Source organism: Zonotrichia albicollis, chromosome 10 (genome assembly GCF_047830755.1).
Source record: "Zonotrichia albicollis isolate bZonAlb1 chromosome 10, bZonAlb1.hap1, whole genome shotgun sequence".
Classification (NCBI taxonomy): domain Eukaryota; kingdom Metazoa; phylum Chordata; class Aves; order Passeriformes; family Passerellidae; genus Zonotrichia; species Zonotrichia albicollis.
The window spans coordinates 11,668,096-11,692,919 of record NC_133828.1 but is presented as its reverse complement, the minus strand read 5'-3'; the positions used below and the strand labels follow the sequence as shown (position 1 = coordinate 11,692,919).

At 44.5% G+C, this 24,824-nt stretch overlaps 1 protein-coding gene across 2 annotated transcripts in view; it reads right to left on the bottom strand.

The window, feature by feature from the left end:
- ABCA12 (ATP binding cassette subfamily A member 12) overlaps positions 1–24,824 on the bottom strand; it is an 87,605-nt gene that overhangs the window by 38,218 nt on the left and 24,563 nt on the right. For both annotated transcript variants that reach the window (XM_074548036.1, XM_074548035.1), the window contains exons 6-23: positions 24,343–24,528; positions 23,361–23,539; positions 20,422–20,534; positions 19,275–19,371; positions 15,013–19,146; positions 14,278–14,393; positions 13,549–13,655; positions 11,858–12,111; positions 11,635–11,747; positions 11,083–11,207; positions 10,110–10,283; positions 9,064–9,228; positions 7,851–8,052; positions 7,123–7,262; positions 6,442–6,561; positions 5,240–5,330; positions 3,730–3,909; positions 1,962–2,268 (exon numbers count right to left, since the gene is read on the bottom strand). In XM_074548036.1, the coding sequence (XP_074404137.1) occupies positions 1,962–2,268; positions 3,730–3,909; positions 5,240–5,330; positions 6,442–6,561; positions 7,123–7,262; positions 7,851–8,052; positions 9,064–9,228; positions 10,110–10,283; positions 11,083–11,207; positions 11,635–11,747; positions 11,858–12,111; positions 13,549–13,655; positions 14,278–14,393; positions 15,013–19,146; positions 19,275–19,371; positions 20,422–20,534; positions 23,361–23,539; positions 24,343–24,432 (6,707 nt within the window). In that variant the 5' untranslated portion in view covers positions 24,433–24,528. The remainder of the gene's footprint in view (positions 1–1,961; positions 2,269–3,729; positions 3,910–5,239; positions 5,331–6,441; positions 6,562–7,122; positions 7,263–7,850; positions 8,053–9,063; positions 9,229–10,109; positions 10,284–11,082; positions 11,208–11,634; positions 11,748–11,857; positions 12,112–13,548; positions 13,656–14,277; positions 14,394–15,012; positions 19,147–19,274; positions 19,372–20,421; positions 20,535–23,360; positions 23,540–24,342; positions 24,529–24,824) is intronic.

Here is a 24,824-nt window from a genome sequence, read left to right as displayed (position 1 = left end):
AGGGGATCCCCTTCATCTGCAGGGTTCACATTTTCCTCCTTAATTTAGAAACTTGAGTTAAAACCCACAACCAGTGTTATTCCTGAATTAATGCACAATAACAGTGAGAAATTAACATTACACTTGTTTTCAAACTTTTTTTTCCCTGTAAAGCTGAAAATTTCCTATAAACCAGCATTTTAGGAAATGCTTCCATGCAAATGAAGCCTTATTTATAAAGAACCAGGAAAGGCTCTCCTAAGAATTCAGCATGGCCTAACACCTCTTATGTACTGGTTTATATATATATATATATATATAAATAACAACATATAAAAATGATATATATAAATATTATATAATATATATTATATAATAATACATATTTATATACACTACATAATATACTATATACAATATACCACATACTAATACCACATAATATATATATTATATATACTATATAATACATAATACATAAATAACATATATAATATATATTATATACCATATATTATATATTATTATATATAATATATATTATTATAGCCAATATATAAATATATAATGGTATTATATATAAAAATGCATATAAATATACATAAAACTATATAAATACATAAATTTATAAATAAATAAATATATATATATTCTCCTCCCTCTTCTCTCCAGTATGATAACTGTGCAATAACTGTGCAATAATCAATAAGCAGACATTTTGTGATGACTTCTGCTGGATGCAAATCCAAAGCCTTGAGGTCTTTTAATAATTGAGCAAACATTTCCCTCTGAAATATATATATTATATATCCCTCTGAAATATATATATTATATACCATATATTATATATTAATATATATAATATATTATTATTATAGACAATATATAAATATATAATGGCACTATATATAAAAATGCATATAAATATACATAAAACTATATAAATACATAAATTTATATATATATATATATATTCTCCCTCCTCTTCTCTCCAGTATGATAACTGTGCAATAACTGTGCAATAATCAATAAGCAGACATTTTGTGATGATTTCTGCTGGATGCAAATCCAAAGCCTTGAGGTATTTTAATAATTGAGCAAACATCTCCCTCTGAAGCTGGGCTGGGCAGAGGGAAACCCAAAGGCAAGTGGTTTTCCCAGGAGTTAATCACTGCACAAAACTCTCTCTCAGCAATAACCCAGGAATTTGCTGCAGAATTGGGTTTGGATGCTTCCTTCCTGCTTCCTGGGTACCTCACATGTCCTGAGAAGGGGTTATAGATGCCCAGCTCTCTTCAGTGCCAGCTGACACAGGAGATGAATAGCTCTGCTGTGGCTCAAAAATGATATTTTACAGCTCCCAAACAATCTTTTGGCTCATGCAGTTGGCATGGAGGTTTTTCAGTAGGAAAAACTCCTAGGTCCAGCCTATCCCTTTGCTCCAAGGGTCAGGGCACAGTGATCCTCACATCTATGAATACTTCTGCTGAACATCCTGCAGTGCTCCCTGATGGACCCTGAAATCCCTTCCCTGTGTGTTTTCCACTCAGTTTGGACACTGTAAAGCTCATAAACCGAGGCATCCCTTTTTTTCCCCCCCAGAAATAAATTTTCTAAGTTCTGCTGCATTGTCTGCATGTGAACACCTGCAGAACAAGCCAAGACTCATATTTAACCAAGTTTTGGCAAATCTCAACCCCACTATGTATAGTAAAACAGGGAGTTTTACCTGCTGCAAAATCTACAGTTACCACCACACCAGGTATAAAAAAACACTGAAAACTAAAGATTAGGCAAACTAAACAGACCATCTTCAAGTCAAAATTTCCCTCTTTTGGCTATTTTCTTGAGAAAAAAACCCAAATGAACAGAATTTAATTATTTTTATGCTATGTGAGTATGGTATTAAGGAGTGGTGAACTCAACCAGTCAGACAAGATGAGTTGACACAAAACATGAAGGCAAAAGCCACCCAAACTTACATATCCTTGTTGTAGCAGGGGTAGGGCATGGCCTGGACCTGAACAGCTATTTCCTCAGGTTTCTTGCCAGTCTGCAGCTCAATGATGGCCCTTTCAATGCTGTCCTGGATGTAGATGAAGGCCCTGCTGTAAATCTGGCTCTGGGAGGTGGAGTTGTGCGGGCCCACGGTCCAGATGCGCTCGCGGATCCTGTTGGTGGTTTGGGTGATCCTGCTGCTCATCCTGATGGTGTAGTTGAGCACAGGAGGGAGGGACAGGCCCCCAGGAACGGACTGGCCAGGCCTTGGAGGCAGCTTGAAAATGATACCTGGGAAAAGAAAGGGAAAAGGATTTCCTTCGGAGCTGACAGCACACACAGATATGTAGAAACTCCTCTTTTTTACAAGGCTTCTTCACAGAAATTTTTCTATCCAGAACATTTTTCCTGATTATTCCATACATAAAACATGTGATAGAATGGAGGATAAGCAGAGAAGAAAGCTGCTACTATGGAAAAGGACAAATATTACCAAGGTTTGAAGTTCCAAGAGAAGCAGAAGCTTCTATCTACCCCTCAATTATGAAGTGTCAAACCAAACAGGTCACAGGATTTATGAGTGGATCTAATCTTTAAATATTAAGATGTATTAATGATACAAATATAAGTTCCTATTTTCTGCTCCCTCTACCCCTCTCTGCAGTCTGATCCCACAATCCAATCCCACAAATGTGAAAAGTGTGACTTAGAAGACCCAGTACACCATTACGGTGCTTGGCTGGAATACCTCAAGTGATTTATGACCTTCTAATAAATTGAATTGTCTCATATTTGGACTTGAGGATCCTAAAGGTCTTTCCCAACCTGAATGATTCTGCTATACCTTTCTTGATTAAAGCACCTTTTCCCAGAGCAGCTTGAAAGGAAATGGCTGCACAAAGATCACCTTGGGCCAGTGGGATTTTATTCAAATTGAGAATTAACCAAGAGGAATCACCAGCTGACCACAGACAGGGCAGGTGTAAGGGAAGAGGAGCTATGAAAAGGAGGTCTCAATGTGCAGGTGCCACACACACCTGCTCCAAATCAAGTGCAGCGTGGTGGGAGCTGTGACCACAACAGCTGCTGGTGAAAAGCCAAATATTTTATGCTGCATTCCCACACTCTATCAGGCAGAATTTAACTGTCAGGGGGATTTGGGAGTGTCACATACTTGCAAACAGCTCATTCTTCAGGAAGAGCTCCTTAGCCACCGCTTCCATCTCATCCAAGTCCTGTACCTTGATCCCTCCCTGTTGTCTGATCTCACAATCCAATCCCACAAATGTGAAAAGTGTGACTTAGAAGACACAGTACACCATTATGGTCTTTGGCTGGAATATCTCAAGTGCTTTATGACTTTCTAATAAATTGAATTGTCTCATATTTGGACTTGAGGATCTTAAAGGTCTTTCCCAACCTGAATGATTCTGCAATACCTTTCTTGATTAAAGCACCTTTTCCCATTGCAGCCATTTCCTTTCAGACTGCTCAAAGATCACCTTGGGGCAGTGGGATTTTATTCAAATTGAGAATTAACCAAGAGGAATCACCAGCTGACCACAGACAGGGCAGGTGTAAGGGAAGAGGAGCTATGAAAAGGTCCCACACACAGCTGCTCCAAATCAACTGCAGCGTGGTGGGAGCTGTGACCACAACAGCTGCTGGTGAAAAGCCAAATATTTTATGCTGCATTCTCACACTCTATCAGGCAGAATTTAACTGTCAGAGGGATTTGGGAGTGTCACATACTTGCAAACAGCTCGTTCTTCAGGAAGAGCTCCTTAGCCACCGCTTCCATCTCATCCAAGTCCTGCACTGGCCGGATGCGGTTGAAGGAGACGCAGGATGAGACGTTCACAGCCAGGGCAGCCAAAGTGTTCAGCTGCTCAACAACATCAGCGTTGTTCTGCAGCTCCAGCCGGATGTCATCTAGGGAAAAACCCCACAAACAACCCCTCCAGCATCACTACACCCAGCAGAAATCCCACTCCATCTTTCCACTCCTTCACGCTGCTGATGACACCAGAAAGGAGGAAAGAAAACAAACAAAAAGGCATCCTGCTAAATATGCAGTGTGAAATACATTTCTGCACTCAGCAATGCAATGGAGGCATGCTGTTGACCCAGTTTTTATGTTAATCATTTGTAATATGCTCGTGAGCTTGCCTTTGGGAGGATGCCAGCAATGGGATGTGACAGCCATCCCAAATCACAAGTCCCCACTAACCTGCTGGGGCTTTAGACATGCACGTGGTGCATTGTTTCCCCATTCCTTCCACACCCTCTGGTTTAGGAGGTAATCAACTCTCCTTTTGAGCTGCTGTGTCTCAGGGGAGGACATGCTTTATCCAGGCACATCAAGGCAGAGCTGTGAATGCTGTGCTGATGTGTGGACTCAACCTGATGCTGCAGTTAATAAAGATGCTGCTGTTTGCTGGCAGGTTTCAAAGGTGGCTGCATAATGCAAGGTAACTAATATGGAACAGCTGCTGCAGGCTCCGTGGCTTTATGGGGAGCTAAGGCAGGAGCTGCTGCTCATGAATAACACAGGGGTCAGCACCAATTGCATGTAAATGACTGCAACAGACCATAATGACTCTTGGCTGCTGCTGGGTTTGCTGCCACAGTCCAGATTCATGGTGACATGCCTGGCCACTCACTGCCACAGCAGGTAGGGACAGCAAGGCTGGCAGGAAGGGACTGGGATCCTCATGCACTCACAGGGATGTACCAACCCCACTGTTACTGGTGATTCTCACAGTGCACAGCTCCAAATGCCACCTTGGAGGGCCTTGCACACCCACCAAACTGCAGCAGAGCATCTCCTGAATTGATGCCCCTGGCTCCATCAGCCTGGGTACATTTATGTGATCCCTGGCTCTTCTGCTCTGGAGAAGTTCTGATCTGAACCTCGCTGCAATGCAAGGGAGCTCTCCACAACATTTTCCAGCCGAGTCCCAGGCAGCTCATTTGAAGCCATAATTACGGCTAAACAGTGTCCTCCAGTGGCCACACACCGCGGCAAAGCTCCCGTCCCGGCACCCCCAACACCCAGGGGAAACATCTCCACACCAGCACTCTGCTCTCTAAGAGCCTTTTCCCTGCAAGATTCCTGCATCACTGGGATTGCCTTGCCCTGGAGCCTCCAGCACGGGCCAGAGCAGAGCAGACTATGGGATGGCTGCAGCTGGCTGAACCTGGAGCTCCCAGGCCTGAAGTACAAGTAAGGAAGAGGGCAGCACATCGTGGACACACTCACCCAGCTCATTTATCTGACTCAGGAGCTCAGCTGCGTCCAGATCCACCATCAGCTTGATAAAAACCTGCACAAAGGGATTCTGCAGGGCGTTCTACCAATAAGCAGACAAAGACAAAGCATCAGTTTGACCAGAAGCTCCTTGAGTTCACCCACTGTGCAATTCCAAACCACCACAGAGCAGCTGCCTTCACTGGGTATTTGCACTGCCCCCTCCCTACTCCCTTCACTCTGCATCAGGATGGGGAAATGCCAGCAATGGGAACATCACAGAAAGCTCCCTAAATCCAAGTCATTGCTTCTCTGAGTCAAGAAAGGATGCCCACTGAGCCTCCACCAGGCACTGGAGTCCCATCAAAAAAATCATGGATGATTTTAGTTATTCTAGAAGTAAATTTCCCTTGTGTCTGTTTTAAGTCCTGTGAACACAGCCAGTGCCCAATGCATAGGCAACCAAAACTTCACTTGGAGATCAGCACAGGTTTTTGTTTGGCTGAATATTTCGTTATTCCACCAATGACTGCAATCAGCAGAGAGCATTTCATTTCACTTTTGCATATTCCACTCTGGATTTTCTCTTGATGCCATGGAAATTAGAATGAATTCCAGCCCCTAAAATTAACTGCTAATGCTTTTGGCTTCCAGGGATCTCATTTTTGTAAGAAAAGGAGACAATTTTTACTACAGAGAATGGGAAACAAGTGTGTGTAACATTACAGTCTACTGCTTTCTGTATCCAGGCAAGCTTTCTTAGGAGGGGGAAAAAGAAATTTTATTTACATTCACTGAAGTACAAAACATCTTCCAGCTCTTATGTGTGTAGCCAGAACTACATGCTTATTATAGATACTGTTTCATTCTCTGAAAAATTCATTTCTTGCCTGGTCTTGGCTGGCTGGATCAGTCCATCAAGCAGAAAGTTAATTTACAAACTGAAGAGTGTTCCCTGCTCATCTTAGCCCTCCAGCAGGCCCCAGCACAGCCAGGGTCAGGGAGCATATTACAAACAGTTCATTTGAGAAAGAGAATTTGCAGGGAAAGGTGAGGCAGGAGCATCTCTGTTAAGGAACAGGCAGAAACTGTGAAGTACAGGACACCCTGAGAGGGGTCTCCCCAGCTGACCTAAGATGTCCCTGGAACCCCAGTTTACTTCAGTGAACAGATTCCCTCCTGGCAAGAGGCAGAGGGCAGGTAGGAAGTCATACCTTGATCATTGGAACTGTCTGGTTTAACTTAGTCAGTGAATTCAGGATGACAGGAGACTGGTCCAGCCACTCCTGGGACTTCAGGGCTAACTCAGCCATCTGCTCCAGGGTTGCATTTGACTACAAAAGAAGCCCACAACATAAAAGGATTAATTTATTCATTACCTTACAGATTTTAACCAATAAATAAATCAATAAAACAGTTGAGACCACATTTGTTTTCCTTATGATTTTTCCTAGCATACTCTCATTGTTTGGCAAAATACCCCTTAACACACTGGATTTATTTAAGTACTGAAAAATATTATATTTAGGGTATGTCTTCAATATCTGCTTTCCTTCTGCCTCTGGTCTGCCTGTGAACAAGCACTGGTTACAGCATTTGTCCTGGGAGACACATCTCTCCTACTGGCTGAAAATATGGAGGTGAAACTTGATAAGCTGGAGGTCTTAAACAATTGTCCTGTAAATATTAGACCAACAGCAGCTTCTGGAAGGAAGATTCAACCAAAGACAAAAGATGACTCATATGGCCAGCAAGGCAAGTAGGAAAAAATAATATGATGAATACTCCAAACAGTGAGAAAGCAGCCCTCTGCTTCCCAGGGAAACAAGCCTGTGCTAGATAAATTACAGCTCTGTGCAGTGGGTGTATGCTGATGTCCTGGAGCAGAGCCATACCTTTCCCATGATTGCTCGAGTTTCTGGGGTGTCTGGTGTGAAAAGGATCTTCCCAAGCACCATTGGTTTTAAGAAAGACCAAATCAAAGCTCCGGTGGGGGTCTTGACCAGGTCCAGGTAAAAGGATAAGCAAAATGGGGCTGCAAGGGGAGAAAAACAAGCAAATTACACAGAGAACAAACAGACCAGACACAAGAAAGCTGCCAGTGTGTTTTTTCTCCCATCTGCCCAGTTTGTTGCTGTGGCCAGTGAATGACTTCAGGGCCCTCTTCACTGACTGATCTAATGCATCCTGACAAAAGCAATCCACCCCCAAGATCTCCTGTTGCTGAACTCAAGACAACAAGAGTCTCTCTGTTGGAGCCAACATTATCTGCTTGAAGGTTAAATGGAGTTTTGTGAACTCAGAGGAGCTAATAATGTCAGTACAGTCAGGAAAACTACACATCAAGAAAAAGCAGTGACCTGTCGAGCCCTAGGACCAGATCATCAACAAATGGGAGACAGTGCAGTGTCAAGCACTGCTCTGCTGCACAGGCAGTTTTCCCTTTGAACGTTTATGGAAATAAACCACCAATAATTAGGGCAGTGCAGATCTTCAGCTACCATAAATAATGAGCACTTACAGCCCTCAGAGACATATGGAGAATAGCTCAGCACTAGATCTGTCTGGAAATAGCAGAGTTCAGCTCTGAAACGTTTGTGCCCTAGGGAAAAGCCAGACTTACTGGAATCCTGAGGAATCCCATATTTCCTCATCAGCTTTTGGACATAGACATCCCCTGCATGAGAACTGTTGCTTACAGGGTCTCCAAAGTCTGGAAGCAAAGACTCAAAAAACAAGGGCGTGATCTCCTGGTTGCAGAGGACTTTTGACATGGATTTAAAAGTGCCATGTGTTATCCCAGAGTTGTTTGGTTTAAATAATGCCTGCAGAAAAGACAAAACACAAATAAATCCTGCACACTGAAAGCACCCCACTTGGAGAGAAATAACAGAATGAGAAGGAAAGCACTGAACATTTTTATACTGCTTTCTTATGACAGGTTTGCATTTACCAAAATAGGAACTTTCTATGGAAATCATGTATTTTTTGTTATGACAGAGGTGGCACATTTATTTCCAGGTATGACAACCAATGTAGGAAGAGCCTCCAATGTGTGCAGAGAAATTCCCTATCATGTGTGCCTGGTGACATTCACACACCTGGGTTACAACACACATTTGTCACATGGATGTGCACATCACTGTCCCCATCCAGCCCATGGCTGCACGTGGCTCTGCAATGTGCAGGCAGAATGATGACCAGGGACAATTCCTGTCACTTGTGCTCTCCTGGACCATGGATCAGAGATGGATTGGGCACTGTGCTGGATGAAGGCAGAGCACCCTGGAGTTACTGCAGCTGTCAGAGCAGTAATGGGTTTGTACTGAATGTTTTGGGCACTCTGAGGCTTTGGGTGTGATCTAATGCACACTAAAGCTAAGGCAGTTTTTTGCTGCTGACTTTGGTGGGTTTGCCTTTAGTGAGCAGTTCTCCAGCTGATCCTACCAGTATTTTGCTGCAAATCCTCTCTCCTTTAAGACATTCTTGCTCCAAGTGTTCCCCCCCCCACTCATGAGCACATGAGGGTCCCACTGCTCCAAATCAAAACTCCCCCAGGAAGGCAACACAGACTCACAGAATGGATTGGGTTGGAAGAGCCCACAAAGCTCATCTCATTCCAACCTCCTGCCATGGCCAGGGACACCTGCCAGAAGCCCCATCCAGCCTGGCCTTGAGCACTTCCAGAGATGAGTTTGATAGAGCTTTTCCTCAGAACACTGTTGCTTTGAAAAGGAATCTATGTTTAATGCACCTGTGGCTTCTAGGGTAGGAAATGATTGTGGAAACCATTTCAGTGGTATTTTGCCTCAAAAGCACATGCAGGCTACACATACCTTAGTCAGTGGCATTTTCCTGGACTGTCGGAGCTTTTTCAGGGAATGAATAGCTTGTAGCAATGGATCAATGCCAGATTCAACCTGGTGTCTGAAATATTTCATTTTTGTCAGAAGGCCTAACATCTTGTCCATGGGTTTCTGAAGTTCCTTAGGGAAAAACATCTGCAAGAGGCAGGAAGGAAATCAATTATGATGAGCAGGAATCTGCATGCACAGGCATGCACACGCCCATATTGTGTTAACTCAAACATGAGCACTGTGGGATTTTCAAAACTGCAAGGAGGTTTTACAGAGTGGGTGTCCCATGGGAAATGAATGGGATTATTATTCCTAAATCCCCCAAGCACTTTTGCAAACCATTCACCTGAACATTACATAATCTAACAGTGTATTTCCAAACTACAGTTGGGAAATATGTGTCATGTACTGGCTGGGATATGACCAAATCTCCCATTTCACAGAGCACAGATGTCAAACACCACGAGTGACTTTTGACCTGAGCCCAAATTCATTGGCATTATCACTCAACAACTTTTTTTTTGCCCAGGATCACTCCTGTATTTTTAAATACATGCTCACTATTCACTTCTTCATGAATGTTTTCTTAGATGCTGTTGCTATAGCTGGGGGTGGGGGGTGGAAATTTGAATAATTTAGTAACTTTTAGTTCCAAATAGATAGGGAAAAGATATCTTACAGGACTTTTTCCAGGGCTTCCCTTTTCAAGGCATCAAAAAATTTAGCTCATTTTTGAGTCAGCTGGGAGTGTTCAAAAGGTTGTGACAGCACATAAAGGATACTAGCAGATAGGGAGGCATTTAGAGTAGGTCCAGTGCCTTTAAATGAGGTTTGCTGCTTTACACCAGCTGGGATTCTCATTTATATCCACGCTGTCACAGCATGGATATGCAATAAAACTTACTGCATGAGCAAAGCCTGATCTTTGGCTTGTGTAAATCAGTGTAGCTTCTGGCCACTGCAATTATATTTTATAACCTTTCAGCCAGGGCATGCAGAAAACACTCCAAAAATCCAGCACTAACCTTGTACAAGAAATTGTAAATGTCCAAGTGTCTCAGCAGGGTGACCCCAAGGAGGTAGGTCCTGCGAGTCCTCTCTGGCACAGGGAGGCTGCACAGCTCCTGCAGCACCACCTGCAGCTGTGGGTCAGTGGGGTGGGCACTGCAGGACTCCAGCTGCAGCACCTGAGAGAGGAGCTGGGTGTGCACAAAGGGAAAAGAGAATTATTAAGGGTGTACTGCACACTCCACCATGCCTGGGTTAATCTTGCCTGGCTGTTGTTCTTTCCACAGAGCCATATTTCAACCACCCAAGAACCAGAAAATGCCTGCCCATTACTCCTGCTCCCAGGGACAAATCCTAAGGACTGTGTTTTACTACCCAGCTTGCACAGTAGTAAAAACTTTTGTGGCTTCAATTTCTCACTGACTGATGCATGTGAAGTTTGGAAAAGAGCACTCTCTTTGGGGCCCAGCCCAGACAAGATGGCTGGGAAGGGGGAAAGCATCTGGAGCTCTGCTTGCAGGAGCAGGAGGCTGAGGAAGGGAAGCTCATCTCTCATTCTGGGAGGGTATTTTTGGACCCTGAGTGCTCTCACATGTTGTGGTTATAAATGCACTTTTGCACCTGGACTGGGACAACTTCCCAGTGACCAGGACAACTGAAAACCCTGCTCAGCCCCCTTGAGTGTGCCCCAGAGAGTTGTGCCCTGCTCCAGATCAGAGCCATTCCTCTCCTGGCTGCTGCCCAGCTCCTGGTGACAGCCCAAGGGTTACCATGTGGCTCCCAGTCTCCAATGGCTGGGCTGACAACAGTGATGCTCCTGCTGCATTCCTGGTGGCTTTCCCAGCCCATAACATGCTCTGCTGTCCTCTGTCTGTCCCTGTGGGGTCATCTGTGCTGTCACACACCCACTGATCTGCTCAAATTATAAGTTTTAATGGTCTGAGCAGTAGAAAGCAGCAAGATCTCCCTGAAGGATAACAGCAAACTTACCTGACTGCTGTTTTCTGGGAAAGCTGCTTCCAGAAGAGCATCAATGCTGGCTGTAGACATTCCTGTTGTGTTTCTGAGGTCCTCTTTGAGCTGCTCCACATTTTTAAACACATCTCTTAACTTTTCTGGAATAAACAGTCAAAGAACAATTGATGTTACAGCTTTCTCCAGACACACAGCAAATCTCAAGCACTTATGTGAAGTATGGGAGTGTGGTACCTCACTGCTCATAAGAAAAAGGTCACAAAAACTTGGAACATACAGTCATTACTCCCTACATTTTACAGTCTGGTTTTTGGGCGGAAGTTATCACATCTCAGGACAGCAAAATTTGCTCAGATGGAAAGACTTGGTGCTTTTTTTGTAAAGCAAACAAAGTGTGGTCTTGAACAGGCTCTGGAAGTACCCCAGATTAAGGATCCCAAGGTCGTGGTGTATGATTATTTCATTCCCAGTTCTTCCTGGCAGCTGGGCAGTTCTGGGATTTCCAGCAGCAAGTGTGGTACCAGTGGTGATGTTTACCAACATTGTAAAGAAAATACAGAAGAGTACCTTGCTTGCTGGAGTCTGTAAAACCCTCAGTGACATTCAGCATGGAATTCAAAGTAGCCACATACTGAGGAATCTCTTGAAAGAATGCAATTTCTGGTACATTTTCTTGAAGCCTGAATTGGAAAAACAAAGCAGCAAACAAAAGTGAGAATATAAAGAGAAGGCAAGAAGTCATTCCATAAAGAGAATACTAAAACAGTCTAGCTCAGAGAGAGAGCCTCACCACTTGAGCTGTGCCTGGATGTCTGTGGCATCCCCAATGAGGACATTCTGGAGCTCCTGGGAGATCCTCCTGTGACTCAGCATGCTGGCCACCAGCTGGCTGCTCAGCTCAGCAGCACGGAGGAGCTGCTCCTGAGCCTGGCCCTGCTCACACAGCTCCCCAGAGGGAGCCTCAGGGAGGTGGCAGAGCTGCTGGATGGACTGAAAGCTCTCAGAGTCACACAGAAGTGCTGTCAGATCCTGGAGGCGAGAGATCTTCAAAGGACATTTGGGAAAAAAGGGAGAAAAATGCACAAACACCAGTTAGATGACAGAATATAAAAGGCAAGCTTTAAAGAGTCTAGCTGTCCCTTTCTCTGTCTCCTTAGGACTAGGATTTTGAAATAGATATATATTTAGTTCATTCAAAAGGTCTCCAATGGAACAGCTTGTGACAATCATTGTGTGAGCTTCTGGCAGGCCTGGCTGGATCTAATAAACCTTGCAAACCTTAATATGTCATTTCCCCTGCCCAACACACTTAAGACAGCATTACTCCATTGGACTTACCTGTTTATTAATTAATCTTCTCAGAGACCAAATAAATCTACCTTGCACAACAGGTTTAGCCCTTCAGATACCACCTGGTCATCTACTGCAGCACAGGAAAGGGACTTGGCCACAAGTCAGAGCTTCCTCATCTGCCAAATGGTGTAAAATTATAGTCCTTTTCTATTATGGGCTTCCCTCTTGTCTGACATCATTATTTACATTATCAGGCTCTTAGGGGAAGAATTATTTTCAGCTTTATGCCCTTAAGTACCTGTCACACTGAGGCTCATCATATTATTGTTACAGATATATTACACAGCAACAACATTGCACACTGCTGTATTTTTTTCAAAAGGACTTTTAAATGCTATTTCTCATATGGAGCAATAGACTGAAGTGCATGCATGCTATTAGTGCAGTCATGAAGAAGCATTTTGTTCAAATGAGGCACTGCCAAACCCAAAGCTGGTGAGGGAACTCCATGAATCAACCTTGGTGCTTCACCTCAGGAGCCATTCTGGTGTTGTGTGACATCTGGGGACAGAGGAGCATGTGGGGACTTGACTCCAGCCACACTGGGGCTGGTACAGCTCCTTAGGCAGTAACCCAGTTAGTCATGCTGCTAACTGCCAATTAGAAGTGCACAATTCCATGGATTTTCAGCAGGGCAGAAGTATCTAATCCCTATCTCTGCCTTTCAGAACTCCTCCCTGCCTCCTCCTCAAGGGAAGCTGAGGCATTCTAGAATCATTGCAGCTCTGCAAGGTGCTTCAGGAAGTCTCAATATACTGAATTTTAAAACTAGTGGTGCACTAAGGAATATGCTGCCACTGGCCATTTCTGCAGTGCTCATCCTCCTGGGACAGCTGGTGGCAAACAGAGCCATCCTATCCAGCACATGGGAGGACAGGAACACCTCTACCTTCTCTGAAAAATGGGTGTACACTCAGTAGGGACAGATAAAAGAACAAGTTCCTCAACCCAGTTTACAGGTGACCTTCAAATCTAGGCAGCATGCAGAACACAGAGTTTCAGCCCTAGTTTTTATCAGCTGTTCTCTTAAAAAAAACTCTTTTCCATACTCTGTTTTTCAAAACCACCATTGCACATTCATGTATCACTGCGGGATGTCCTTCAAGTCAGCATTTAAAGCAGACTCACTTTTAGCTTCAGGAGCTCTGGTATGGATGAATGTTTCTCAGAGGTATTATTTTGCATAAAAGAGTTCTTTTTCAGATGAGTTTGCTTCAAAAGCAGTGGGATGTTTTCTGTGCAGGGGAAAAAAACAATAGTTACTCCAGACAAAAATGCCAGAAACTTCACAGAGGGAATATCAGCACTTTTATTCTGTGGCCAACTGAGCATTGCTATTTTCCATCAAACCTCCATGGCTGAGGACCTCTGAAATCACAGAGCAAGGCCCAGACTGTGATCTGGGTTATAAGGGATTGAGTTCAAGTAGGTGCTCTGTTCCTAGTGAAATCCAGCCCATGCTGGTGCACAGGTAAAACCTCTTGGGTGTTACAATAAGCACACGAGACGAGTATCTATGTGAAACACCATGTTAGCTCTCAGAAATAACTGCTGTCATATTACAGCTACAAAAAGCTGTGAAGGGAAAGAAGTTTCTATTTGCAAGATTGCTTTGTCTGAGTGTCAGCATCCTGTCATCACACTGAGAAGAAGAGATGTGCCTTCTCTGGAGAGACTGGGATGGAAACTCATAATCCCAATGTGACACAACTCAAACCAAACCCCAGTCTGGCTTCCCCATGTCTCACAGCTCCAGTTAATTGCCAGCAGATAAAACCATGCAGCACCATTCCTTCCCTCCATTAGACAAAACACATTGCAGCTGAGGCCCCTGAGCATTAATGAAATCATGATCACCTGTCAATTCCCCATCCTCAGCTTCTGCAGAATTCATTAAACACATCAGGTATGGGTTATAGCTGTTGTTCGCTGTCACCTGCAAGATGGTGTTTTGAAATTCTAAAAACAGAAATCTGAAAAATAAGATAGGAATTTAAATCAGCTTCACTTTCAAAAACAAGGTATGTATTAGTGAGGGACCTGTCAGCTGTGGCTGCTGCTCCTCAGCAGAGTAAATAAGAATTCCAGATGAAAGCCATCTCTCCTAAGTGGGTACCCCCCCAGTTTTATTCCATCCGTTCTTTCTGCTGTTATTTCCCAAAGCTGTCATTCACTCTCAAAATAAGAAAACACACTTGAAAAGTTCACATCTATGTGATGGATACATTACACAGATGGAAAGGCACACCTAAGGGAGACTGAGGGTCAAAAATTAGAGAGTCATCCCACAAAGGAAGGTTTTCCCAAGAGCCTACCACTGATGGTGAGACTCCTTCAGGACTCTGTTCCACTGCATTGATACGTGTGCCAACACAAAAAAATTTTTCTAAGTCTGACTTTCAGCTGTAGTTTCAGCTCAAGGAGAAGTTTCCTCTGCTTCAGTTTAACCCACATTATACATTGTGTCCTAAATTACAGTGATTGCAGGCTTAGGTTGTTCCACTGGAAGAAAATTCCACACTTCTCATGCTGGAATGAGAATAGTGGTCACAACCCACGCATGGAATTACAATTCCCAAATCCCAAACTCACTGTGTGATCAAGCTGGCTGGGGACAGAGTGTGGTCACTCAGAGTCCAAGGCAGGGTCTTGTTGTAAAGGGTTTCTGCCACAACAGTGAAGTGATGAGCAACGATATCAATCACAGTGTCAAAACTGGTTTTGTTGGAGAGAGGAGGTGAACTGGAACTCATATTGAATTCATTTAGCAGGCCAGGGATGTTCAGCGCCTTGAAAATGTAGAAGGTGGCTTCTGTGATTTCTAGAGCTGACAGATCACTGGCAGAGTCACTTGCCACTGCTTCCAACAGCCTTGCAAGGGAAGCTCCTTCAGCTGGGCTCCTTTTGGTGCTGAGGAAGCTGTCAAACACATCCCAGGCACTTGTGTAGTAGCTGCCTGTGGTGAGGCTCTGCAGGAGCCTCTGCAGCAGGCTGTGGAGCTCATCCTGTGCCACACTGGAGAACATGGTCAGGTTATCCCAGCCTGTGGCACTGCCAGAGGAATTCAGGGAGCTCAGCGCTGTTTCATTCAGCAGGGCAGGGAGGAGCACGTTCAGAAGCTGGGATGGGGACACATCACCCACATCCTGGGCTGGGATGGGGCACCAGGCATCACCCTGCACCAGCCCCTCCGTGGCTGCACTCAGAGCTCTCCCCTTCTCCTGCAGCCACGAGTTTCCCAGCCCAGAGACAAGGTCTAACTTGGAGAGGAAACTCAGGGACAAACGCAGAGCTCGGGTGAGGCACGACAGCTCCTGGGCAAAGCTCTCCCTGCTGTTGTTGTAGGCAGCAGCAAACTCTGGGGACAGCTGCACGTTGCTTATGGCCAGCTGGAACAGCCTGGTAAAGGTCTCATTGCTCCCTGTCCCACCCTCCACGCCCAAGGAATGCAAGAGGGGCTTGCAGGGGCTCCTGGCTGAGGACTCCCTTAGAGTGGCATTTTCAAACAGCACCTCAAGGCCTATGGCAAGCACATCTTCAAAGGAGCAGTTCTGGAGTGTCCTGTAGCCATCGCTGCTGGGCTCAAGGAAAGGATCCAAGGCTGATCTCAAGAACTCCCAAACTTTTGCCTGTAGTGAGGAATTGTGCTGTGAGGGAGACTGGCTGAACTCCTGCAGTAGAAAATGTGAGAAATTATAGATACTGGCCATTTTTTCCTCCAATGTTTTGTTTAAGTTGGTCTCATGAAGAACTTTCATTCCTGCTCCCCACATTTCCATCAGTCTCTGGGTATGGTTACTGTAAGAATCAAGTAACAGGCTGAGAGATTCAAGCTCTCTGATGTTATACCTTTCCTGCAGACCTTTCAAAGTTAAGATACCCCTCTGCATGGCCTTCAAGTACGTGGAGATGTTGCTTCCCACAGAGTCTTCTTCATCATACAGCTCAAAGATGGAAGATGCAAAGTTTAGCAGCTGCTTCAGTTCCTCACTGAAAGGAAGGCTGGAGTCACTTTGCAGTGTATTTAGCAGATTTTGCAGCATGTCCAGAAGTGACTGGGCAGTGAGACTGTCTGGATTACTCCAGTTCAAGGATTGCAGACCTTCAGCAATGTGCCAGAAAGCATCAAGTTCATTTTCTTGCCCTCCAGAAGGGAGCTTCTGCATTAGCTTAGACAAAGAAGAGATCAGCAGATAATGATCACTGGTATTCACCTTTGCCATGGTACCGAGAAGTTTCTCAAGGGACAAAAGGTGTTCTGCGAAATTTTCAAAAGTTTCAGGGGTCAACAAGAAGTCAGAAAATAATGATGACACTTTTTCATTTGTGCTGAGATAATTTTCAATGTCTTCGAGTGAGATTGCATCGAGTGCAAGCATTTTGATAACCTCCCATGCATTCTCTGCAATAAAATCAGTCCTGTTTAAAATGATCTCATTCCAAATCACTGCAGCCATAGTCAGAACATCTTGATTCTCTTTTCCATAGGGATTAGAGTAGAACAGTCCTTCACCACCCCCTTCATACAGAGGAAGTATTTCTTGAAACATTCTTTCCAAGTCCAGTGTGCTGTCTGTGGCAGAAGTTGAACTGATGAGGAGTTTTAATGAACTGTACAAATCACTGAGATCTGAGGATTCCATCGCTTCAGTAGAATTCCGAAAGGTCTGATGCACCAATGCTTTTCCAGGAGCCACCCCAAAGTCCACGAGGATTAGAGCTTTCTTCATCATTTGCAGGAGCTCCACATACTCACCCACTTCTGTCAGGCTCCATTTGGAGGTGAGCAGGCTGCCAGTGGCGTGCCACAGCCGGGAGAAGTGTCCCCACTCGGGCTGCCTGGAGGCAGCTCTGCCCACCTGCAGCAGCTCGTAGAGGCTGCTGTTCCTCATGGAAGCAGCTGCTGGCAGGAGGGAGAACACAGGCAGCCCATCCCAGGCTGCTGAGCTGCCAGAGGAATTCAGGGAGCTCAGCGCTGTTTCATTCAGCAGGGCAGGGAGGAGCACGTCCAGAAGCTGGGATGGGGACACATCACCCACATCCTGGGCTGGGATGGGGCACCAGGCATCACCCTGCACCAGCCCCTCCGTGGCTGCACTCAGAGCTCTCCCCTTCTCCTGCAGCCACGAGTTTCCCAGCCCAGAGACAAGGTCTAACTTGGAGAGGAAACTCAGGGACAAACGCAGAGCTCGGGTGAGGCACGACAGCTCCTGGGCAAAGCTCTCCCTGCTGTTGTTGTAGGCAGCAGCAAACTCTGGGGACAGCTGCACGTTGCTTATGGCCAGCTGGAACAGCCTGGTAAAGGTCTCATTGCTCCCTGTCCCACCCTCCACGCCCAAGGAATGCAAGAGGGGCTTGCAGGGGCTCCTGGCTGAGGACTCCCTTAGAGTGGCATTTTCAAACAGCACCTCAAGGCCTATGGCAAGCACATCTTCAAAGGAGCAGTTCTGGAGTGTCCTGTAGCCATTGCTGCTGGGCTCAAGGAAAGGATCCAAGGCTGATCTCAAGAACTCCCAAACTTTTGCCTGTAGTGAGGAATTGTGCTGTGAGGGAGACTGGCTGAACTCCTGCAGTAGAAGATGTGTTAAATTATAGATGGGTTTAATTATGTCTTCACTGGAACCTTCACTGGCACTTGTATAATGAAGGATTTTCATTCCTGTTCTCAGAAGTTCAGACAAGCTCTCCAAGGTTTTATTGTTAAAATTAAAGAAAAGATCTATAGATTTTAATGCACTGACATTATAATTCAGCTGTAAGTCTTTTAAGATGTTCAATGTCTTCTGGATGGCTTGAGTGACTTGTGAGATATTGGCTACTCCAGAGCTTTCCCCAAACTCTTTAAACACAGCTGTTATGAGCTCTGACAGCTGATCCAGCTCCTCACTGAAGACACCACTCGATTTATTATTCAGCTTTTGCAAATGGCTGTTTAACACCTCCAAGAACTGCCCATAGGCAACGATGGCTGTGTTATTCCACCTCATGGATCTCAGCTTCTCCCCAATGCGCCAGTAGACGTTCAGCTCATCCCACCAGGCCTCCCCCATGGACTTCTCTACGGCCCTCATCAGCTCAAACACGGGCAGCAGGAGGTACTGATAGCCTACATTTGTGCCCATCATTCTAAAAAACATCTCCTCGAGAGCTAGGAGCTGCTCTGGGAAGTTTCTGTAGGAGTCAGGCTCAAGCAGATCATCAGAAAACACAGATGGGATTTCTTCCAATCCACTCAAACGGTCTCTGAGACCTTCCAGAAGTGATGGCATGCTTGTGGAGAACAACATTTTGAGAGCATCCTTAGTTTTCAATGTACTAAAATTGGAATTACTTTGGAGAGCTGGATTCCAAAGCTTTGAAGCTAATTTTAAAGCCCTCTGAATTTCTTTCCAGTGGGTCATTGTATTGAAAATGGAAGTCCCATTAAAGTCACTCTGTAATTGCAGTGACGTGAAGTTATAGATTTCATCAATTATTTCCTTATTATATGGTTCCTTTAATTTATAATCATGGTGTGGATTCATTCCCAGTTCAAGAAATGCATACAATTTCTGTAATGTTTCATTCTTCAAATTTCTGAATAGATTTAAGCTTTTTAATTCACTTCTATTCATTTTTTCCTCAAAGCCTGTTAAACGATGTAGATGCTTTTGTATGGCTTCTAAATCATCTGAATTAATGGACCTCTTGGAGAGCTTTCCACCAATCTCTGGTGACTTTATTTTTCTGGAGGGGAACAAAAAAGTGTTTTAGTGAATATGAAATCAATGCAAGTGGAAATGTAAGGTGATTTAGAGCAAAGATCATAGATTTGAATTACACTGTTAGTAATATCCCTTTAGCTAATGTCTCACCTTAGAACTTCCTCCAATTCAGATACTAAAGTGTGATTGTCTCTCCAGTGAACAAAGGAATTACAAATAGATCTGGTCACCCAACTTCTTTCTTTATCTACAACAAAAATGTGAAAAGAATATTAGTAAAGATCACGTAATTCTGGAACCTGAAAGGTGCTATAATGGCAAATCTATTCAGGACAATATGCACATATGAAGTCAGGCTCCTACCACAAGCCACAATAACCTGGTTACAAATCTGAGTTTTCTTTTGGGGTGTAACTCCTCTTGGCCTTTCAAGGGAAGTGAGGATGGACTCCTAGAAGTGCCTTTCTGTGCTGAAATCATTCAGGAACAATTCAATGCCCCTGTGATCTGGATGTTGACAGAGGTTTCCTCCTGCTTTAGGGGCACTTCGCTGTCAGTAATGCAGAGGAAGGTGGCCAAGGATTTATTGTGGTTTCTTTCCCTTCATTTAGGGTTGCTTTTTTACTGCTCACACATAAGCTCTGTCTGCAGCATCATTTATGTCCTCCACAGCCATTTACACTCATCTTGATATCCCCATGTGTCCAATCCTCTCACCAGCCACTTTCCATGTTTTCCCTTCTTGCACACCTCATCTTTCTTCTTACCCACCTCAACTCCCACAATCTCCACAAAACAAGTAGAGAAGGGACAGCAATCCCCATCTGTCCCTTGTAGCATTTAGTTCCATTCCCTTGCCTGTTCCCAGATCCCCAGCTAGAGGGGGATATCTCTGCTGAAGGGACAGGGATTTGAAGGAATGGCTCATCAGGATGTCAACAGCTCATTGTGCAGCCCCTGCCTTGCTGCACCAAGCTGAGTTAGAGCCCACAACCAGAGGCAGATTTTGACATCACCCCCCAAAAAAACCAAATCAAAGTGAAAAAATACTGCTCCCCATTTCCACTGAGGCTGCAAACTCATGTTAATTCATTATCTACTGACAAACCCAAGCCTTTTTTACTTTTCCATTTGAAATGAGGCATTTTATTCGCATTTGCAAAAAGCTGAAGGAAGAACCCATTATGCTGAGCCCTGAACAGTGTGCAATCTGTATGGTTACTCATTAGCCTGCAGTTTGCTTCTCCTCAGCACCACAGGTTTTCAGCAGAGATATGACTCAATGGAGGAGTCTTACCTTGCTCCAAGCAGCTCATGGGAAGTGGAGAATTTGCAACCTCATTCTGAACAGTTTTGAATCTATCATCGCTCACCGGAGATGCAGAGACATTCTGAGCTCCCAGCACAACACTGAAGGAGGGGGGAAAAAGGAAAATAAATTGTGGTTACAGGTTTATATGCTCTAATAAGAAACAGCTGGAATACAGCCTATCATTCTTAAAACGTCTGACAGACAAGACATCACCTCTATTTTTAATGATTGGTTTGATCATGCACAAGATACAAATACCAGGGAAAGCCATGGTGGTGTATCAGCACAAACACTCGTGTGGCACCCATTAGATGCACTTTTTCAGAGTTATGTAAAATTTACAGGCCACTAAAATCCAGAAAACACCCAGGTGACACAGCAGCCATGTGATTCACTGCTGCAGGGGAATTCCCTCCTAAAAATCCCCAAGAACCAAGGAAACAAGGCTCCAGGGAGAGCAGGGATCCCAGGGGGGAAAACATCTGTGGAAGGAAGAAGTGATCACAAATAACTGGTACCATTTCCAATTCTCCTTCTTTCCTTTTTCATGCTGTAATATCCAGGCTGCCAGGGAAGCAAGGAATGTTTTCCAGGCTTAGGAAGGAACAAGCTGATAGGCATATTGTATCACAGAGGAACTAATTTAAAGGACTGCCTGCTCAGGTGTGCAGGTTACTGAAAACTTCACTGTGATTTTTAGTCCCTTCTTCTCCTGTATAAAGAGCAGCCTTCACTGTAGCTGTGGGGTCACTGAAATGCACCATATCTCTCTCTCACCTGCCTCAGGTTGTGCAGGTGATACACAATGATCTCAGTGGCATGAATAAATACATACTGATCTGTGGGAACAGGCTGCTACTGAGAGCAGAGCACTGGGGATCTCTTCTCTCCTAATTTACCATAATGTCTCCATGCAGGCTTCCTGGGCTTGGTGCTCATCATTTTCATTCTGCAGATGTGCTTGGAAGAGTCTTAGAGGGGAAGAAACCCAGTTACAAATGACATATTTAGCTGAGCAATGGCAGAGCCAAGGAGGAGGCAGGCACAGACTTGCCAAAAATGGATGCACCTCACACAGATCAGAAGGCAGCAAACATGGAAAAAAGTGTTGTTGCTGCCCTTTAATTTCAATCTTGCAGGGTTTCTGCAGACTTTGGCTGTGGAGAAAAAGCTCAGCTTATATGCTTAGCTGAAAAACTATCTTTCAGCAACAAACAGGAACATTTGTGAAATCAGTCTGCAAACCAGGTTTTTGTGGGCAATAAAATTTGCTGCTAAACTTTCTATAGGATTCATGACTTGGAAGTTACAGTTTCACACTGGTGGTGTTTATCACTTGGTTCCTACAGATGCAACAACGAGCAAAAGTTCTTTTCTTCTATACCTTCATATTTCAACCACAAAAAAAAAAAAAAATCCCTGTACAGCACTTTTTTAGGAGTTCAGTCCTGCCTGAGTAAGAGACGTGGGCAGGCTGGCTAAGATGTGCTTTTGTAAGCATCATTAAAAGTACTATTTGTGCAATCTCTTTGCAATAACTCTTTACTCATGCATTTACAGTGCCAGATGCCAGGGATAAAAGCACTGCACAGCTCTGGTGATGAAATTCTATGTGCCTCTTTGTTGTGCCTATGATAACTTCCCCCAGCTCTGCAGCTGGAGACCAAAGCAGGGCAGCACAGTAAATATTAATTCTCCCTGGGCACTCCAACAGAGCTGGTTCTCAGGCTGGGTTCTGCAAGCCAGTAAATGCAACCAAATGTAATAATCCTGTGACTGAAACAGCAGCATGAACAAAATGCTTCTGAATAAAATTCCAATTCTTGCCACATTGCTGCTGACTCCTTTAAGGATAAGGACATTACAGCTTACACATGGGTCTCACAATGCAGCATGGAAAATTACCTTGATATTAAATGTACAGGTTTCTAAGTGCCTCAGCAACACACCAGTGATCAAAAGTGAGTCCCTCTAAGCCTGGGTGAAATCAAAGTGCCAAAGCTTCTACAACTTCTTTTGGCATCTTAACCCAACTGCTCGTGTATGCAAGATAAAAACAAAAAGCAGTCTGATGACACTCAATTTCTTGGTGTCCTCCATGTACTGTAACAAGCAGGATCAGTCACACATCCAGAAGATGATTTGGAACAGAGTCCCTTAATCTTGAGTAACTTGTGTCTTCTGGAGATCAGGAAGAGTTAAGCCAAACTACAGCCCAGGAAAGGGATTTCAAGGCTAAGCCCATTTTAGAAATTTGTATTGCCATAGGTGCAAACTGCATCAAATATTTCAGTACCGTTAAATAATGCAGTTAAGCCAGCTCTGTTTTTCATATAACCACTGAGCAAGTACATAACTGGCACTTTCTTCTTCAAGTCAGATGTGTTAAAGCCCATATGGTAGAAAACCAGGCTCCCTCTCTTCCCTGCTTTCTTGGGACCAGTCTTGAAAGATTAACCCAGCAGCAGATTAGGAAATCAGTTTTAAAAAACAACATTATGGCTCCCCTACAAGTGCTTGAGGTGTTCCAAAGCAAGCTGAACTTGGCTCTGTGCTATTCTGGAAAGAAGCAGCTGGCTGCTTTCTTCATCCAGCCAGAAGGGCTTTTCTTCCACCAAAGGCAGTGCCTGTGACTCACCAGCTTTTCTATCTGCACAAGGGCATGACAGTGCCTCTGAGCAGGCTGGGAGAAAATTCAAGAGTTTATATTAAGTTCCCATTAAAAGAATGACCCAAGAGTCACTGAAAAACAACACACTGCTCACAGTCCACAGACACCTTTAGAGATGCATTAGCATGGAGCTGCATCATTCCCCAAACAAATCATGCTTTTAAGGTAACACCTTTCTTTCAAGAAAGATGATGCCCTTAGAGGTCAGTACACAAACCCAGCAGCTTTCAGTGCTTCTCCTTCTCTGTTTTACCTGCTTGGATTCTGAAGGAAATCAATGATGTCTCGCAGCTGCATGTTGTCCTGAAACACATCTGGGGCCAGCAAAAGCAGGTGCCACAGGGAGGTGTCATTCTGCACTTGGGAGATGAGTGTCAGAAATGAGACCATTTCGTTGACAAAAGTCTCCTGGTACTCTGGGTTGTGCTGCACCTTGACAAACAAAAATGTAAGAAATTTTTTAAGAACCAGAAGAAATTATTTAACAACCAGAAGCCTTGCTGCTGGGGGGTACACCTATGTTGTTTAGCTGGCACTGTACTTGCATGCATGTCTGCAAACAATACATTCAAGGAACAGGTAATAACTGAGAGTGTGACTGTTTTACCTTCACACCCCAGGTTGTACAATAAATTCTCTGCTCAGACAAGCCCTACAATTCACAATGTCCTAGAGAGTCCAAAGACTAGGAATAGAAGAAAATTAATATCAATCCTAACCTTGGCAAAGAAAAAAAAAAGAAGGCTTTATCTTTAAAGGATTAATTTGCTTTCATTCTATTGCTTTCCCAAAGACAAATACTGCTTCAATCATGAATTGTTGGACCAGATGCAGGAGTCACTGGATGAAGTGATACTGCTGAGGTAATACACAATTAAATTTATTGCCTTCCCAAGGTTTAAACACTCTTATTTACACCACATCCTCATGCTGCTCTACTGACCTGCAAAGAAAGAGGAGAAGCAAGGCCCAGGCATGGTGAGAACCCTTGGTAGCCATGAGCTGATGGCTGGATGACCCTTGGCTTTCCAAGCCATGTTCTCAGCTTGGAGGTCTCTGGGTTAACCCCATGCACAGGAATTCACTCATCCTCACTGCGCCCCACTTGCACTTGGGCACAGAGGTGAGCAACTCCTGCCCACAAGGGGCCGTGTGGTAGCTCCAAACCCTGCCTGATGTGCCTGAACTTCCACAGCTCCCAGCTGCAGCCCCCAGGGAAGGTCCCAGGCACTCACCTGGGACAGCTGGGTCCTGAACTCCTGGGCAAAGGCCTCCAGAAGCGAGGAGTTGGTGAAGCAGAAGGTGTGGTGGATGTTGGCTGCCATGCTCCCTCCCGTGGCACCGGGATGTGCCAGGTACCGCGACAAGAGCTGGCACAGCAGGGCCCTGAGGCTCCCTGCAGTAGAGTGCTGGGGCTGCCTCTGGAAGAACAACAAACATTCAGGGGGGCTGCAAAGCAATATTGTGTTTGGGATGGTGCTAAATGCAGTGATGAGACATTTTTAAGGGATAGCAGTAAATGAAAAGCATTGTGGTTGCAGCATGGACAGATCTAACAGCTGAACAGTTTCACTAAAACCCTTCAAGTTCCTCATCTATTACAAAGAGAAATGTGTGCTTAAGTGTTTGTAGGCCTTGACACCAAACCACAAAAGCAGTGTCCACTGCATTGTAACAAATTTCTATTACAAAGGAATAGATTCTATAAATATTAAAT